The sequence below is a fragment of the Perca flavescens genome, chromosome 8, assembly GCF_004354835.1.
Source record: "Perca flavescens isolate YP-PL-M2 chromosome 8, PFLA_1.0, whole genome shotgun sequence".
In the NCBI taxonomy this organism is placed as follows: Eukaryota; Metazoa; Chordata; class Actinopteri; order Perciformes; family Percidae; genus Perca; species Perca flavescens.
The window spans coordinates 20,788,440-20,805,323 of record NC_041338.1 but is presented as its reverse complement, the minus strand read 5'-3'; the positions used below and the strand labels follow the sequence as shown (position 1 = coordinate 20,805,323).

The 16,884-nt window shown below is 40.8% G+C and overlaps 2 protein-coding genes across 2 annotated transcripts; one reads left to right on the top strand and one right to left on the bottom strand.

Annotated features, from left to right (window-relative positions):
- Positions 1-453: 453 nt before the first annotated feature.
- On the bottom strand, positions 454-5,925 carry fan1 (FANCD2 and FANCI associated nuclease 1). The gene is made up of 13 exons (XM_028585097.1): positions 4,420-5,925; positions 4,200-4,340; positions 3,462-3,663; positions 3,145-3,378; positions 2,922-3,053; positions 2,724-2,832; positions 2,516-2,635; positions 2,216-2,380; positions 1,940-2,102; positions 1,739-1,842; positions 1,455-1,649; positions 824-952; positions 454-706 (listed from the first exon to the last, which is right to left on the bottom strand). The coding sequence occupies exons 1-13, from the start codon at positions 5,597-5,599 to the stop codon at positions 569-571; spliced, it is 3,012 nt and encodes a 1,003-aa protein (XP_028440898.1). The 5' UTR covers positions 5,600-5,925; the 3' UTR covers positions 454-568.
- Positions 5,926-6,346: 421 nt separating this feature from the next.
- Positions 6,347-16,848, top strand: apba2a (amyloid beta (A4) precursor protein-binding, family A, member 2a). The gene is made up of 12 exons (XM_028585813.1): positions 6,347-6,428; positions 9,064-10,315; positions 10,544-10,648; positions 10,921-10,960; positions 11,046-11,191; positions 11,908-11,994; positions 12,094-12,279; positions 12,462-12,641; positions 12,811-13,023; positions 13,378-13,497; positions 13,654-13,794; positions 16,082-16,848. The coding sequence occupies exons 2-12, from the start codon at positions 9,095-9,097 to the stop codon at positions 16,151-16,153; spliced, it is 2,511 nt and encodes an 836-aa protein (XP_028441614.1). The 5' UTR covers positions 6,347-6,428; positions 9,064-9,094; the 3' UTR covers positions 16,154-16,848.
- The last annotated feature ends 36 nt before the right edge of the window (positions 16,849-16,884 follow it).

The following is a 16,884-nucleotide window of genomic DNA, read 5'->3' as shown; positions in this document are numbered from 1 at the left end:
TATTTGGTCAAAAATATTGCGATATCTGATGTTCTCCATATCGCCCAGCCCTATTTAGTTACGTAATTACTTTCATAACAAACTTGTAGAGCGGTCATACAATTCATAAACAGCCAACTAAATGTGTGTTTTCATTGCTTGGCAACCCAAAATCCTGAAAATAGTGTTGCCAAAAAATGGAAATACCATCAGTTTGGTGTGGGTGTTGGATGCATTTCCTTTCATGCATCAATTCTGATTATCTGTAGGCAAGCTATTTCTGATCCTGGCCGTTCTCAGCATATATCTTCATCTTGTGATGCACCTCTTCCTGTTGAAGGCCGTGGTTTCCCTGATGTTAATGCCACATGTCATGAGGCACACTCCATGCCATGATACTCACTATACTCAAAAGGGATTACATTTGTGATGGAAGATAGATGGAGTTTTTGAGATAAACATCAACATCTGTTCTAGATGACCAGACTCCCAGATTTTATTCAGATTTTCTGTGTGCTGAGGTTTCCATTTTACACACACTCTGAATAATTAGCAACAAAGTCTTATCAGTTAGTTTTCCTGTGTCTGTTTATTCCAGACGAGCTCCTCTGGCTCCAATAGCTGTCACGTGACACACCTCCACATCAGCCCCCAGCTTCTGCAGCTCATCCAGCCATATCTGTTGCTTCTGGGACAGCCGATCAGTGGGCCCCTTCACCTCCACCAGCTACAACAAGACACCCCACGTCACATTGCATGCTGCGGTTTAATTAATGTAACCAGATTCAGGTACCACAGTGTCTGAAGCCATACACAAAGGAAAATATCTAATTCAACAGCTCACCTTGTAGCTGTTGTTTGAGGTGTTCCACACCACTAGATCAGGCAAACCTCCACGGCAGTGTCTGTAGTCTTTTGACATTCGTCTTATTACCCCTCCTAAGAAGGCTCCACCCAGGCATGACACGAGAGACTGCAATTAGAGTGTACAAAAGCGGTTATGTTAGTACCTACAGTAACACATGCATCAGTAACATTTATAAAAAGTATAATGTGATGTAATGTTTATTATTGAGGTCGTAGTAAGTGGTGGTGTTGTACTAGGATGCATTATATTGAAATGTGTTTCTAATATTCATTCCCCCCTCATGTTTGTAAATGGGGTGGGCAAAACATTAGACAGACCTCAATATAATGAAGTCCAGTTCAACACTACCGCAAACTATAACATCAATAATAAACATATAGTAAAATGAATACCTCGCTGACAGTGTCAATCAAAACAAATGAACATTATTATTAATTTCCTTCGGGATAAAAAAAGTATCTCTATCTATCTATCTATCTATCTATCTATCTATCTATCTATCTATCTATCTATTATCCTGGTAAAGGTATAATTCATGGCTTAACTGTTACATTAAATTTTACAGGTGTGCCCACAAAGTGTATATTTACAAGAGTGACTAAAATACCTGTGCCTGGTGAAGGGATGAGAAAAGCTCCCAGTTGACCAGTGAACACACTTTACCCTCCTGGGAGGTCCAGGCATCTTCTAACATGTCATGCAGAGTCTCCACAGATGACTCCCTTAGTAACTGCACACGAGCATCGATCGCCTCTTTTCTGTTCTCATAGAAACAGTCAGTGTACAGATCCAGTGGACATGTCTGTAAGAAGAAAGGAGAGAAGTTAAACTGGTATTCAGTAGATGCAGATATCCTGCAAACATTAACAATACACGTAGAGCTTACTTTACCTGGTATGGATTTCTGAAAACGTCTGGAATACCCTCCATAAAAATGATGTCCCATAGCAGAAGAGCAAACAAGGTTGAGAATGTTGAGCCCTCTCCATGGATCCCTATCACATTAACAATAGCAATGCAATGGTAAGGTAATAAAAGGATACTGAAATATTAATTAATTAATTAATAAATAGGTGAAGCAAAACTGCTTACCTTGGTCAAAGCCTTCTTGACGGTAATGTGCTAAAGACAGCTCTTCCACAGAGCATATTACAGTGGCATTAGCACCCTCTTCCCCCTCTCCACTTGCTTGTAAAAGGAACCTAGATTTCCCCATGCCCCCCTCATGAGGGAACAACTGTCCCCGGATGGTCACCTGGAAACAAAAGTAAAAACATAAATGTACTATTTTGCATACACCCAACAATTAACACTTGTTTATTTTCCTAGAAACCCAAATACTGACATACTGTACTGTGCTAAACTCACATGTGTGACATCTTGCACTTGAATAGTGGGCAGGTCTTTTAGGTGCAGGTGATACTTCTTCAAGCTGGCAGACTCTTTCATCCTCACAGCTCTCTGATGAAGAGAAAGTTTATGTCCAGTTCGCACCAAAGGGTCTGACAGCCCATCTCTGATAGCACAAATAGCCTAGGAGCAATGGGAAAAGACCACCGCCAAACAAATGACAACACAACAGCTGTTACAAAGCACACAATCACACAAAAAGATTAATGATGAAAATGTATTAAAGAGGTGAATGGAACCACAGATAGTTATACTCACTTGCTCAGGTTTTTTAAGGTGCTGGTGAAGGTTTAGTGCCAGTCTGTCCCACCATCGTCCTCGGCTGTCAGGACAGCAAACGGACTGCAACAGTAAGGACCGCAGCTCCTCTACTGCCTCCTGAAACACAAAAGTAGACCCATATTGTCTTTATGACATACTTTTAACTTATTAAATACTTGTGTGAGAGTGGATATGGTCAGAAAACCTCATAGCGACGAAGCCTCTGCAAGATCTCTACCCCTCTGGATAAGATCCGAGTATAAGCCCATCCTGTTGTGAAGCTGCGAAGAAACACAGGCAGCTCCTCCTGGTGACTATCCAACACAATGTTAATGTTAACATTATATCCGGGAACTCTATAGCTTTGTTTTAGACAGAAGCAAATAAATGTACAGTATGTCACCTGAGGTCATGGTTTTTACTCAGCTCCTTCCAGACACTTTTGGCAGCAGTGTAAAGCTCCATGGCCTCTTCCCACTGACCTCCCTGCATAGCTGAGACTACCTCTTGCAGGGCTCGCATGGATGCTTCATATCTGGTGTGAAAGATTGAATTGTGAGTATTTATTCTTGGCTATCGTGCTTAGACAAAATACAATAAATGTAACTCTTTTGGCAGACCCTAACCTGATAAGATCCTCTCTGTCCTGGAACACCTTGGCTCTGCGCTGCACTGTGTAGTCTGGAAAGGCCAGACGTCCTGAGTTAACCAGCAGAATGGTGAAGAGCTGGCTCTGCCCACCACCCGCCACCTCCTCCTCATCCATGGTGTCCGTCAGAGAGAAGAGGAGAAGAATACGAGAAAAGACAGCCCGAGGACCACGACACAGGCGCACACAGGAACTTGCCAGCTGCTTTGCCCTTTAAGGTTAGAGAGAACAGGGGTGAGATCAATACTGCAATATTAGTGTTGTGAATAAGCACAATGTGTTTGATCATATCACCTTTTGAGAATAACAGCCCCAATGTTGTTCTGAGCAGGGGTCAGAGAGAAGAAGGACTTTTGCCTGCTTAGACGGAGAAGTCCGTCCACTAGCTGCTGTTTCTGAGTCCCAGAATTGCCCAGATGGAAAGTCTTAGCCAGAGCTTTGAGTTCAGGAGCAGGCAGGAGTTCCAGAGCCTCCCCCAAGTCCTGAAGGTCGCTCTCTTTGATATACAAAAACAGCACAGGAGTGCATTAACAAGAGAAAAACAGAAAATGTACATTTTTGGGGTGATGTGATGTTTCAGCAAGATAACATATATTCTTTATTATATATAATTTATTTGTAAATCCATTTGCAAAACAATGTTACAAAGCGCTTGCAAAACATACAAACCAAAAAATAGTAAGGCAAAAACGAATGGTACAATACAAAGTAGAAGTTAAAAAGCAACATGGCACATGAAGACCAATTAATGTAGAAATGCAAATTTATAAAAATAAGTTTTTAGTAGAGATTTAAATTAAGTCACTGAGGTAGAAAAATAAATTTCAACAGGAAGACTGTTCCAGAGTTTGGGGGCCCTTGGGAACCCAGTGCTAGATATAGAACAATTTCATAAATCCATTATCTAAGCAGTGGAGGATTTTGTGCAGAATAACAGCATAATTGTACACATGCCAATAATACAAAAGGTTTTAGCTAACTCTCCTAAAGATGCAACAAAATGTGATAAACTTATTATTATGGATTACTTACCTGTTTGTAGAAAACCACCTTGAACCAGCTCCTGAGCAACAGGTCCCAGATCACTGCATATCTCTTCATAATCCAGTTTATTTACTTGGAGCCACTTCAGTTTCCTCTGAAAGAGTCTCACATATAGCTTCTGCCCCATGACTTTGAGAGGGAAACATACATATGAGTGATGAGGCCTTTTTTATATTAAATAACAATAAGTAGTGATATATCAGCATACCTGAGAGTTTCTCAAATGCATGTACGAGTGACATATCATCCTGGTTAAACAATGACCTGTCGTCCTCATTCTCCAGGACAGCCTGTAGTACAGTCCGGAAGTTACGGAGGTAGTAGGGAAGCCATTGAGGATGCGAGCTCTCGACAACCTGGTCACTGCTGATGTTCTCAGCACCCAACTCTGCCAGTGAATTACTATTGATCGCTGCCGCACCTTTCTCATAGGTTTCCTCTGAACTCGGAGGGGGGTCACAGGTAGTGGTAGAAGGTACCTCAGTTTTAAGCTGGTCCGTATCAGTCATCTCTGCCACAACTAGACAACTAGACAACACCTCCTCTGGCTCCCTGCTGCTCCCCTCATATTTTGCTTTCTTTTTGAAATCAGACCTGCCAGTGGAAGTTGTTCCCATCTTTCTCTTTGATAGTTTGGAGGAAGAAGAGCGCAGCTTTGGAGCAACTCGTTTTTCAAAAGTCTCTGATTTAAATGGTTTGTATTCAAGATGACATCCTTTGTCTGAACATGTGAGATCTTCCACTGGAGTGTCTGCACTAGTTTGTGTAAGGTCAATGACTGCCACGTAGTCTTTTTTGTCTTCTAAACTCTGATTTTCCTTCTGTGAGCTGCTGAGTGCCTCAGAAGAATATATCTTGTTTTCAGGACACATCTTGGTATGTTTATCCTCCGTCTGTGTCCTCTCAGATACCTTATGAAATTTCATTGATAACTTTGAGGAGAGACTTCCCAGGTCAATCATCCTGACCACACTTTTTCCTTTTATCTCCCGTGGTGCCTGCTGAGAATTATTCCTTTTGAAATAGGGGCTTGTCGCTTTGATCTCTTCTTCCTTCTTTGGATCCAGCTCTGGAGACTTTGGGCGATTCCTTCTGGGTGACAGCTGGATGCTTGGCAAAACACTATCACTTGCTGAGGCGACACTGCTGTCTCCTCTCTCAAAGTTCTGACATTGCAAATCAATGTGCTCATTGATCTTGAATCTTGGTACCAACTGGGCACACAGGGGGCAGGACAGTTTAGGTGGAGGCTGGCTGCTGAAGAATGAGGTGATAGGAGTTGCGGTGGCAGCACTGGCAGAAATCCCACTTTTGACATTTCCTTTCTTCTTACTCTTGGACAATGACAAACTTCGCTTGAGTTTGTCTTTGTTGGCTCTCTCGGTCATGATGCAGGCGGAAGTTGTGCTGCTCGATGAAAAGCTGCTAAATTTTTAGCAGCTTTTCTTTGTTGCATAACGTTAGGAGAATTATCGGTGTAGACAGGGTCGATGGATAACGTTAATGATATAGCTCTAGCTCTTACGTTAGCTCAAAAAGAAACGCTTCATTTTATATTGTCATACATATGTAGTTCGGTGCTTCTTAGAAAAACGACAAAACATTAATATAAAAGACTGTCAATTCAAAACACGAGCTAACATACCGTAGAGGAGCGGCTCACGATAATAACAATCCCGCTTCTCGTTCTCGCTTCTCAGGCTTAACCATCGGAGCGCCGAATGCCTTTAAGGTGTACTAATCGATCCCAACTACATCGATATTTTTGTCAACTAAACGCAAAATCAAAACAAAAAATAAATAAATCAAACATATTGTTCTAGATGTAGAATATTTAATTGTATATATTTTAAAATTGAAAGTCAATGATAATATAATGCAAAACATGAATAACCCCCTTTACACCCTAAAAGGCACCAATACACTTTTAAAAATACAAGAAATTGCTATTAAGTGTTTTAAACTAAAATAATATGGGTCAGTTATTAGGCGTATGTTTTGTATGTGCTCATTATGCCTCTCACTGTCACTGTGGACAGACTGTAGCCTATGATATAAAGAGGGACAGAGCAGTGGGCACATGATGGGGGTGTATTTTCTACACAGGTTCCTGGGCTGCTGTGCGGCTTTTATTCAAAAATCACCATTCCGGAGAGCAATCTGATCTGATCAGCACACAGGCATTTTACAAGAGGGCCTCCGACAGCACTGATGTTGGTAAGTGGCACGTAGGATTGTATGTGTATCGATGGGGGGAGAGGAAATGTAATTATTGCATATATAGGCCTATTCGGCTTGCGATAACAAAGCTGAAGACAATTCTAGATGTGCTCCTCGATCTGGTACAACATCAGCCCATAAACTGGATGTCAGCATGGTGCAGTCTCGATGCTCCAAATCAAGGTCGATGTGAATTGCAGCAGCAGGGTAATATTTGCTTCCAGATGGTGAAACTAGTGGTGTGTGTGTGTGTGTGTGTGTGTGTGTGTGTGTGTGTGTGTGTGTGTGTGTGTGTGTGTGTGTGTGTGTGCGTGCGTGCGTGCGTGTGTACAGGGAGTCAGCTCCATCACTGCGTGTTAAGTGCGCAGGGAAACCATAGCATGCGATTATCTTATCGATATTTAAGCAGATGGGAATGCGGCGTCCACTTATGGGGAAACCAGAGCAACCACAACAACCACTCCTGCAGCTGCGGCAAAAGTTCAGCGTAATAGGTTTATAAAATTCCACCACAAAAACGTCAAGGGCAGGGCGAAATGCATAAAATCTTAACCTCAATTCAAGGCTACAACGAACCGTATTGTTGTCCACTTCAGCACCATGGAGAGGTCAGGATTAGGTCCTGTTATACTGTATTGGAGGTGATCTGGTGGGGGATTAGGTTTTGTTCTCATACCTCTCAGTTGCATTATCATCTGATCAACACTGTGAACGTTTAGGATTTATTGTGTGTAGTGTGATAAACCAAAAGCTTAAGCCCAACCGTATTTACGATACATAAATACGCAATCGTACTATTTTTTTTCTTCTGTTTTTTTCCAGTTCAGCCTCAAGCGTAGGCTACATGATTCATGTTTAGATAAGGGTGTTGACATATTTAAACTGGGCGGGTATCAGACTACTCCATTCAGTATGATAGTGATAGCTCTGATTCATTCAGTAGGCTATACTAACCAAGTGATAACGCCTTTACCAGGATGAGAACAGCATTTTCACATGTCATGGGTATTTGGGTTTGTTTAAAATCACAATAGAGAATACATTTAATGGGCCCAGGGGATTCGTAAGGTCTTATTTAGGCAATAGTCCGTCTAAATCACTGTATTGGTAAGTATAATTTAATGTGTTTTGTTTATTTTGTATTGTATTGTAATTTTGAATTGAATAATTATCTATAATATCCTTCTGGTGGTGTCATGTAGTGCTGCAGTTCTGTTATTTTCGTTTATCAGTCAATCTGCCAATTATTTTCTTTGGCCTATTGAATGTCAGAAAATGGTTGAAAATGCCCATCATATTTTCCCAGAACCTAAGGTTACGGCTTTAAATATCTTTCTTTGTCTGACCAACAGTCCAAAATTTAAAGATGTTCAAATGAATATTATAGAAATCTAAGAGGCTGAAACTAGTGAATTTTGGCATTTTTGAAAAGTTTTTATCAAAATTGTTGCAGATGAATCTTCTATCAATCGACTAATCGATTAATCCACTTATCAGTTCAGCTATATAATGTATGACTTTGATTTAGCATAACAGTGTTGTGATTCTAATCTTTTCTTTTTTTGTTGTTGTTTGACTTCTTAAACAACTAAAACATCATAAAAGAAACACAGGAGTTCAAAGAAATTCATTTTCCACCAACTGTGTTTTCATTCTCATCGACTTGTGGCATTATTTGTTTATTTGCCAATAGATAGGATCTTATGTTGTGCCTTAGTCCAGGTCAAACAATTCAGAGATGCTTTTCAGATGTCAAAAGAATGATGTACTATTCCACAAACGGTTTTCCTTAGAGGACATATGTCATGGATCATAAATCTGGCACCCACACTAACCACATTATATAAATGCTTCAGGGATGAGTTTGTAAGTGAGGGTATTCTTTTAGTAGAAAAAAATAAGACTTATTTTATATAAGAAAAGCATCACATGCTGCTGGCCTGATTCATGGTTTTGCTGTGTATCTCCTGTTCTGCATGACATCAAGACAAAATTAGAGCAGATGCAACAAAGCAAGATGACAGATAACAAACAACATCAGCATTCATAGACAAAAGGACTAAGATGGTGCGTTGGATGATGTAGAAGTAATAGATGGATGTACATTATTATCACCTTATTAAGTGGCTGTTTGTCCTTGAAGTATAGATTTGTATTTGTTTAAAGTGTAAAACAGAGACATTTACTGTGATACGTTTTCATTTCAAATGTTTGTGTGGAAACAAATCTTTGATTATATGTTATTTAAATCTGATATAGTGTAAAGTGCTTGAGAGATGCTCTGGGAATGTGTTGTTAGGTTGTACTGTAATAGTTTGTAAACGAATCAACGGAAGAGGTTGTCCTGTATCTGAAACAAAATCTTAATGGCTAAAAAAAGTGCAAAATTTATGGAAGAGAGAGAGAGATGAATACTGTAACCGGTGGCAGTTAATTTTTACAATATGTTGGTTTCAGTGAAGAAATTTGACATGATTTGTGTAAATTCTCATAAAACGTAGTATTTTTTCAATGATTGTTCTGGCCGTATGTGAATAAAAAAGCAATGTGCTGGTAAAGGTATCAAGTGAAAATGTACATAGAGCATAAGGCATCTCAAAAATCTAATTTTTGTTATTATTTATGTTCACAGGGTTGAGGGTAGTGGGCTTACAGGGCCAGTTATGGCTCATGGAAAAAGGCCAGGCACCATTACCAAGATATTGGCTTCCAGCCCTCCACTGTGCCCCAGTCCAGGACTCACTAAACAGAGCCAAGAAGAGCAGCGAGGTTTGGTGAAGGAGGCATCTGAGAAACAGCCATGTACCTTGGAGAATGATAACTATGAGCAGCTGACTCCTCCTGTCCCTGCAAGCCACTTTTACATGAGTTGTGACCCTAGCCCTGAGGACATGGAGGACACCTGCTCTGAGTACGACAATGTGGGCTCTGATGTGGAGCAGGACTATGATGGGGTGCTGCATTTAAACAGAGAGGGCGTTGTGGACACAAGGTACCACAAACAGTACTCTTCTGAGGATAGTGGCTATATAAAGTATGCAGTAGGTGAAAATATTAATCAGAACAGCAGTGCTGTTGACCAGTTCATTCCCAGGCCTCGTCATGGCACAGAAATATGTGAAGGATCACAATCAGACACTAAGCCTCACAAGACGGGCCATCGCTTTAGGTCACATTGTGCTCTGACTGCTGGGGATGAAGCAGAGAGGGAGATTGAAAAGGGCCAGGAGAACAGGTTCTTCTTCAGTGATAGAGATGAGATAGAAGAGGTGCTGGATGGTGCCACATTTATAGAGGATTTAGAGGAGACAGAGAACAGTGTTCAAAGGCAGACTAGCCTTTATAAGGATAATGAGAATGAAAGAATCAGAAAGGGAGGTGATGAAAGGGAAAGAGTAGATGACACTCAAGTCACAAGAAACCATAATATCCCGGGAGCCAGTAAGAAGTGTGAGTCGTCTCACATTGGTTCAAAGGAGAAGGAGAGGCAGGGTAAAGGACGAGGGAGGAGGGGAGCGGTAGAGGACATTGAGCATATTGTTTCTGGGATCAAAGGATGCACCACCGACAGCACTGAACAGCGGCCAAAGACTTTGTCAAAGGACTGCAAAAAAGCTGCTGTGCGGACCAAAGCTAGGTCTGGTTTCAGTAAGCAACATCCTCCTCCACCACCTCGTCATTCCCATGTTCAGCCGCCTGCTGACACCCAGAAGGCCCCGCCTCGTAGAGAGACTCCTCCTGTTCCCAGACCCAGTCCCTCCTCTGCTAACAGCCGGGAGAGCGAACCCAGGGTTATCAAACCATCCCTGGCTCCTCATCACACACCAGAACAACAGAGGGAGCCTCTTGAGGAGAGGCAGAGACGGCCAGAGAAACCCCAGCAGGTAACCAATGCAAATAGGGCAGGTCTTTGTCAGATCTCTTCCCCTGTGGCTTGTGTTTGTGTCTACCTTCTCTGTGTCCCAGAGTGAATTAAGTAAGATTTTAATTACATGCTTTGCCACGTATAGTCTTTTCCGCCTTTTCCCCATGGGGTTATCATCTACACAGGACAATAAGAAACATTGCAAACAAGGCTTGCTGAAGTTAAAGCAGATGTTTGTATGCAACAGGGTGAGAAACCAAGCACAGCTGTGATACCTGAGGACATGTCAGAGCAGTCGAGGAGGCCTCAGTGTCCAGAGCTCGTCCCTGCAGAGGAGAGGAACACATCCAAGGTGAAGGCGTATTACACACAATGATTTTTAAAGATGTGATTCCAACCACTTTAAATTCATGACCATGTCGTTTTTGATAATTGTCTTTTTCCATCTTTATAATTACAATTTTTCATCATACACACTAATGTTTGGAGAATGTTTTTGTAACTATAAATGGGCCACAATACTCAAATAAATACTGACTTTGATAACTGATATCTCTTTTTCAAGTATTATGACCATGAAAACGTTTTCCATTAAAGTCTATTTTTTTCAAACTTATTTAAAAGAACACACAGGAAGCAGCTTCTTTCCCCAGCTTCGAGGATGGTAATTATCTCATAATAGTCTTACATTTTATAATTCTTTGCAGAACATCACAATGTTTTACAATGAGATTTATTTTGCTGAGTAGTCCCAGGTCCCTGTGAGCCAGAGGATCTTATTGATGGGATCATCTTTGCTGCTAACTACCTTGGCTGCACTCAGGTGTTGTCTGATAAAAATCCATCCAAGTCTGTCCGCATGTCCCAAGCCCATGAAGCTGTCAGTCGTATCAAGGTAATCTGCCTCTTCGTCGTTAACATCCATTGATATAATTTATACATATTCAAGTGTGCCAAAGAGGTTACTGCACACTCTCTCCCTGTCTCTGTGTCTCAAAAATGTAGCAACACATTTAAAAGAAATTTGGCAAACAGATTAGCCTTGTGTCCAGGAGAAATTGATCCAAAGTTGATGGTAATCTGTATCTGGGATTTTTGCCATTAGACAAGTTTCCTTTTAAGCTTTAGCCCTCAAACTAACAGAGAGACTTGATTCCAAATCCTAAGGGTGTGTTTGCATGTTTAAAAATCAAAAATGATGTCTCTGGGTATAAAAACAAGGTACTTGTTCAGCACTGGTAGAGGCCTGTTCTCACAGAGTGCCTTTAACTTTGGATTTTAATGGAATTTCTATGAGTATATATATATATATATACATATATATACATATATATATATATATATATATATATATATATATATATATATATATATATATATATATATATATATATATATATATATATACCTGTATTGTCAGCTGACTTATTTGTGTAGGGTACGCCATGCAGCAGCAGAGTAATTTCTTCACCACACAGTGGAGCTGTTGCATGCCTTTTTTTGCTCACCTGCTCATGTTAGTGTTTTGATAATGAGCTGAAAGTTTGCATTGTGAGACAAAGTACAGATATATTAAATGTCTAATAAAACAATATGCTATTTATTTCAAAGAGCCAAGATGAAGACTCGCAAATGATGACAGAAGTGGACCTGTTTATTTCCACTAAAGCTGTCAAAGTGCTGAATGCTGACACACAGGTGAGTAACTATTTGTATGTTGATTCAGCCTCCCTTCTGTGTTAAATCTATCTTTGAGACATAATGAGTAACGATTGTCATTATTTTTGCTCCACATAGGAGACAATGATGGACAGTGCCTTACGGACCATCTCCTATATTGCAGACATTGGCAGTATTGTGGTTCTGATGGCACGTAGGCGCACGTCTCAGGCCTCATCAGAGGATTTCTCAGAATCTCCCGACTCTGCCAGCGAAGGGAAGAGTCAGTACAGGATGATCTGCTATGTATTTGAGTCAGAGGATGTGAGTGTTTGCTGCTTAACTGCACATACCTTTTTATATTTGTTTGTTTGTTTAAAATTTAAAATGTTTTAATTAAATTGTTTGTTTAAAACATTATTGTGATCTTTCTCACCTCCTTGCTGTTGTCAACTGGGATAGCGTTTCTGCTGAGTAGCTTTCCCCAAACTCTCCCCTTCCCACAGGCACAGCTCATTGCACAGTCCATTGGTCAGGCTTTTAGCGTGGCCTACAGAGAATTCCTGCGAGCCAACGGCATCAACCCGACTGACTTGAGCCAGAAACAATACAGTGACATCATCAACTCCCAGGAAATGTACCACGATGACCTCGTCCATTTCTCAAACTCAGACAACTGTAAAGAGGTGTGACATTTTTTATTTGGCTGCAGGTGAATTGTGGATGATGACGGATGAATTTCCCTCAACATAAATCGCTGTACCAGAATCTCACAAATCTTCTGAAACTTGGCATGTGACGTTCGAAATGTGCTTGAAAATGATTAAGAAATGCAATGCTTTTTCTTTGTTCCAGTTGCATGTGGAGAAGCAGAAAGGGGAGAGCCTAGGCGTGGTGATCGTGGAGTCTGGTTGGGGCTCCATTCTGCCCACCGTCATCCTGGCCAGTATGCTGAACAGCGGCCCTGCAGCTCGCTCTGGAAAACTCAGTGTTGGGGACCAGATTATGTCCATCAATGACACAAGCCTGGTGGGGCTGCCACTTGCCACCTGTCAGGGCATCATCAAGGTACGAAGCATCAGGCACCTCTGGTTTTCACATATTCAGTGTTCACTCAGTCTTCTCAGGAAATACCACTAAACAATTTCCTAGTTGTTTGCAAACAGAAGTAAATAGTGCAATTGTTGCAGACAATTTTTAGCTGTGGATTTAGTGCACTAGTAAGTATTAAGCAAGAAGATGTATGTGGGATCAGATCAAAAGAAATTGCAGGTTTTATCATATAATTTTAACATTTATTTAGACACTAATAGAGGAATCAGTTATATTAATTAGGATAAATTAATTGGTTGAAAATAAGAAATATCATGAGACTTATACTTTACTGGAACATTAATGGGGTTTTATGTTTTTTTGCTCCAGGGTCTGAAGAACCAGGTGAAGGTAAAGCTAAGTATTGTGAGCTGCCCTCCTGTCACCACTGTCCTCATCAAGAGACCCGATCTCAAGTTCCAGCTTGGTTTCAGTGTGCAGAATGGCATTGTGAGTAAGCCTCTGTTAGTATGAAGCATGGCACTACACTTTAGGTTGAGGCTAAAAATGAATGGCAGCTTCTGAAGAGCACCGCTGTTTTAAAGAGTGAGGGGTGTGTTATATACTATGCAGTTGAATACAAAGTGTCTGTTTTCACATCCTCAGATCTGCAGTCTGATGCGAGGTGGCATAGCTGAGAGAGGTGGTGTTCGCGTTGGACACAGAATCATTGAGATAAATGGTCATAGTGTTGTCGCCATGGCACATGAGAAGATTGTTCAAACCCTGTCTGTCTCAGTGGGTGAGGTATGAAGACATCATGCCACAAGATGGCAATTCTCACTGATTACTGCACCACAGAAATCACTGTAATTACAGATTAGATCAGTGTAGAATATTAATAATTAAAGTTACATTGTGCTCATTGCAAAAGAGGAGAAACTTCATTGAGGAAGTGGTTAAAAGTACTCTGGGTGAGGCACATTTGCATTGCCCGCACAAAGAAGAACTCTGATGCATGATACTCTGATTAAGCTTACAGTTAGTCTTAAAATAGAGTAAGCCTTTACGGTATATGGTATGAAAGGATCATTATAAACGACATAGTTGGGTTGAAAAACAGAAAATGTGTATAAAAAAAGGAAGCTGTGCAACACAGATGGCCTTAACCCTGGCATGTGTTGTGAAAGATGACAGTCTCTGCCTAGAGACAAGAAGACACCGCCCTGCAGGAAGACAATAAAAGATTAGGGTACGGAGAAGACGGGGCCCTTACTTTATATCTGTTACTAGGGAAACTTAGTCTCTGTTTTGTGAACCCACCGCTGTGTTGTAACTCTTATGCTGGACCAACCCGGTCTCACGCCAGTTCATGAAATGGTCACGTTATATTTTATTTATTGATTTGTGTACAAGTCACGATTTTCTCGTTTATTTCGTGTACAGGTCACGATTTTCCAACGTGACCATTTCACGAACTGCCATGACACTGGGCTGCTTTGGGGAACGCAACAACAGGGAAATGAAACGCCACACGCGGGACGGTGACAACAACGGGACGGACCGCCACACACAGGGCGCAGGGACACGATCCGCGGTCTCTGTGGCACGCAACAACGGGGAAATGAAACGCTACACGCCGGCCACAACAGCGGGACAGTTGTGGTTAGGAAAAGAAGAACGGGGGAAAGGAACAGTCACACGCAGGAGACGCCGAAAACAACGGGATGATTGTGGTTAGGAAGATAATAACGCGGAAAGGAACTGCAACACGGGGGACGCGATCCCCGGTCTCCGGGGTGAAAGTCCTGTGTTGTTTGACCCATCCACCACCCCAACCAACCTCCCTGCACGGATTTTCGGCTTCACAATACTACTTGCTACCGTTATCATTCTATGATCACAAAATATGCTTCCCATTGAAATACATTATTTTAAAATTCGTGCTCACCACACGAAAATAACGACATGAACGTGTCCTGTACACAAATCAATAGATTCAATAATGTGACCATTTAACGAACTGCCATGAGACTGGACTGGCTGGACTCAGAAACTTGGTTGACTTAACTCATCATCTCTGATTGATCCTTGTGTAGAGTGAACGTAAATCCATAAAAGAAGACGTGGGAATTAATTAATAGGAGTCAGATTTGACTGGCCTCAGGGTCTTATTTTGGACATTCTCAACAACAGTTAAATCTTTATGCAAACACTGATAAAATCAAGTGTAAGTGGTGCTGCAGATTGTTTAAAGGGAAACTTGTCTGGTAAGCAATATGTAATTCCAGTCATGGTACACTGTTAAATTTAGGAAACACAGTATGGATGCTGTGATTCAAAAGAACAGTTTGACATTTTGGGAAATGCACTTATTCACAGGGGGAAACAGCTAGCATGGCTCTGTCCAAAGGTAACAAAATACACCTACAATCACCTCTAAAGTTCATTTATTAAATCTTGTTTGTTTAATACAAATCAAAGTGTGAAAATGTGTGTGTTGAAGGCTCTTCCTTTCAAGGCTTCAGGAAGTTCCTGCACTGAGCCAGGAAATAGTCTGGCACACAAACCCTCGTAAAACATTTCTACACTACAGTTTTTGTACAGATTAAATAAGCGAGATACAGCATGTTAATTAGTAAGCTTTAGAGGGGCTGGTAGGTGGATTTTGTAACCTTTGGATCATCTAATGCTGGGCAAGGAGTGAACAAGTATATTTCCCAAGCTGTCAAACTATTCATTGATTTAAGCCAGAGGGTGTAAATCAGTTTCTTACTGTATAGTTGACAGTTTAGTATAAATTACATTATAAATTGCTTAATTTATGGTCAGGTGAGTTTTCTTTAGTGTGTGTGTGTGTGTGTGTGAGTGTGTGTTTCCCCCCAATTTCTCCCAGTATGTATCTCCATTAAAGACTAGAAGCTTATTCTTTGTCAGTAATGGATTCAAGTTCTCCTCTGAGTGTCTGGTGGCACCAAAGGGAGTAAATTAGGCCTGGATTCAAGTGATGTCTTTAGGACTGTGCCTCTATAAATGGGCTCTTGAGTTGACAGTGTAACTGTCCCTACTCCTCTCATCTCTGCCTCTCTGCCAGATCAACATGAAGACGATGCCTGCTGTGATGTTCAGACTGCTGACAGGTCAGGAGACGCCTATCTACATATAGAGACCCTGCATGGATCAGCCCACTGTAGTTCTGCATGTCTGGCTGTGTGGAGGCGATGGACAGATGACCGACAGGTGGCTCAGTGGGACGAGGAGAATTTATTTTTCTATCATTTTATTTTCTCTGCCTCTTGTTGCAACGCTGTAAAGAACATCCAGTTCTCATTTTCAGGTTTTATCTTGAATTACATTGTCATAATGGCCTTACAATGTGAACACTGTCTGTGGTAATGTACGTGAGTTTCTGGTGTTGAAGAGAAGTAGCTTTAAGGTCATGATTATTTTCTTATGAAGAGATAAATTAGTACATTTATTTTTTATTTAGTCATTTTTATAATGTGTATGGAGTTAAAAAATGTACCTGTACTGTAAATACTTTGGATTACTCAAGGACTTGGTTGGAAAGGCCATATTACTACTACAGTATATGCATGTTATTATGAAGAATTACTGACCAGGGATTCATTCTCAATCTGACATGATAATCTATTACAGTAAGTATTAAAAGAAGATAATAATATGCTGTACAAAGGCACTAAATTATGTGTATTATGGTGATGCTGAAGGCCAAAGACACACACTTTTCAAAGACATACAGTATGGGTGATCATTACCTTTACCAGAGCGTACAGTACAAGAATGTATCAAAATATACACTACTGAATGAATGTAATGTTATAACACATTAAGAATACAATGTCACGGATGATTGCTTGTTGTTTTTATTTTTAT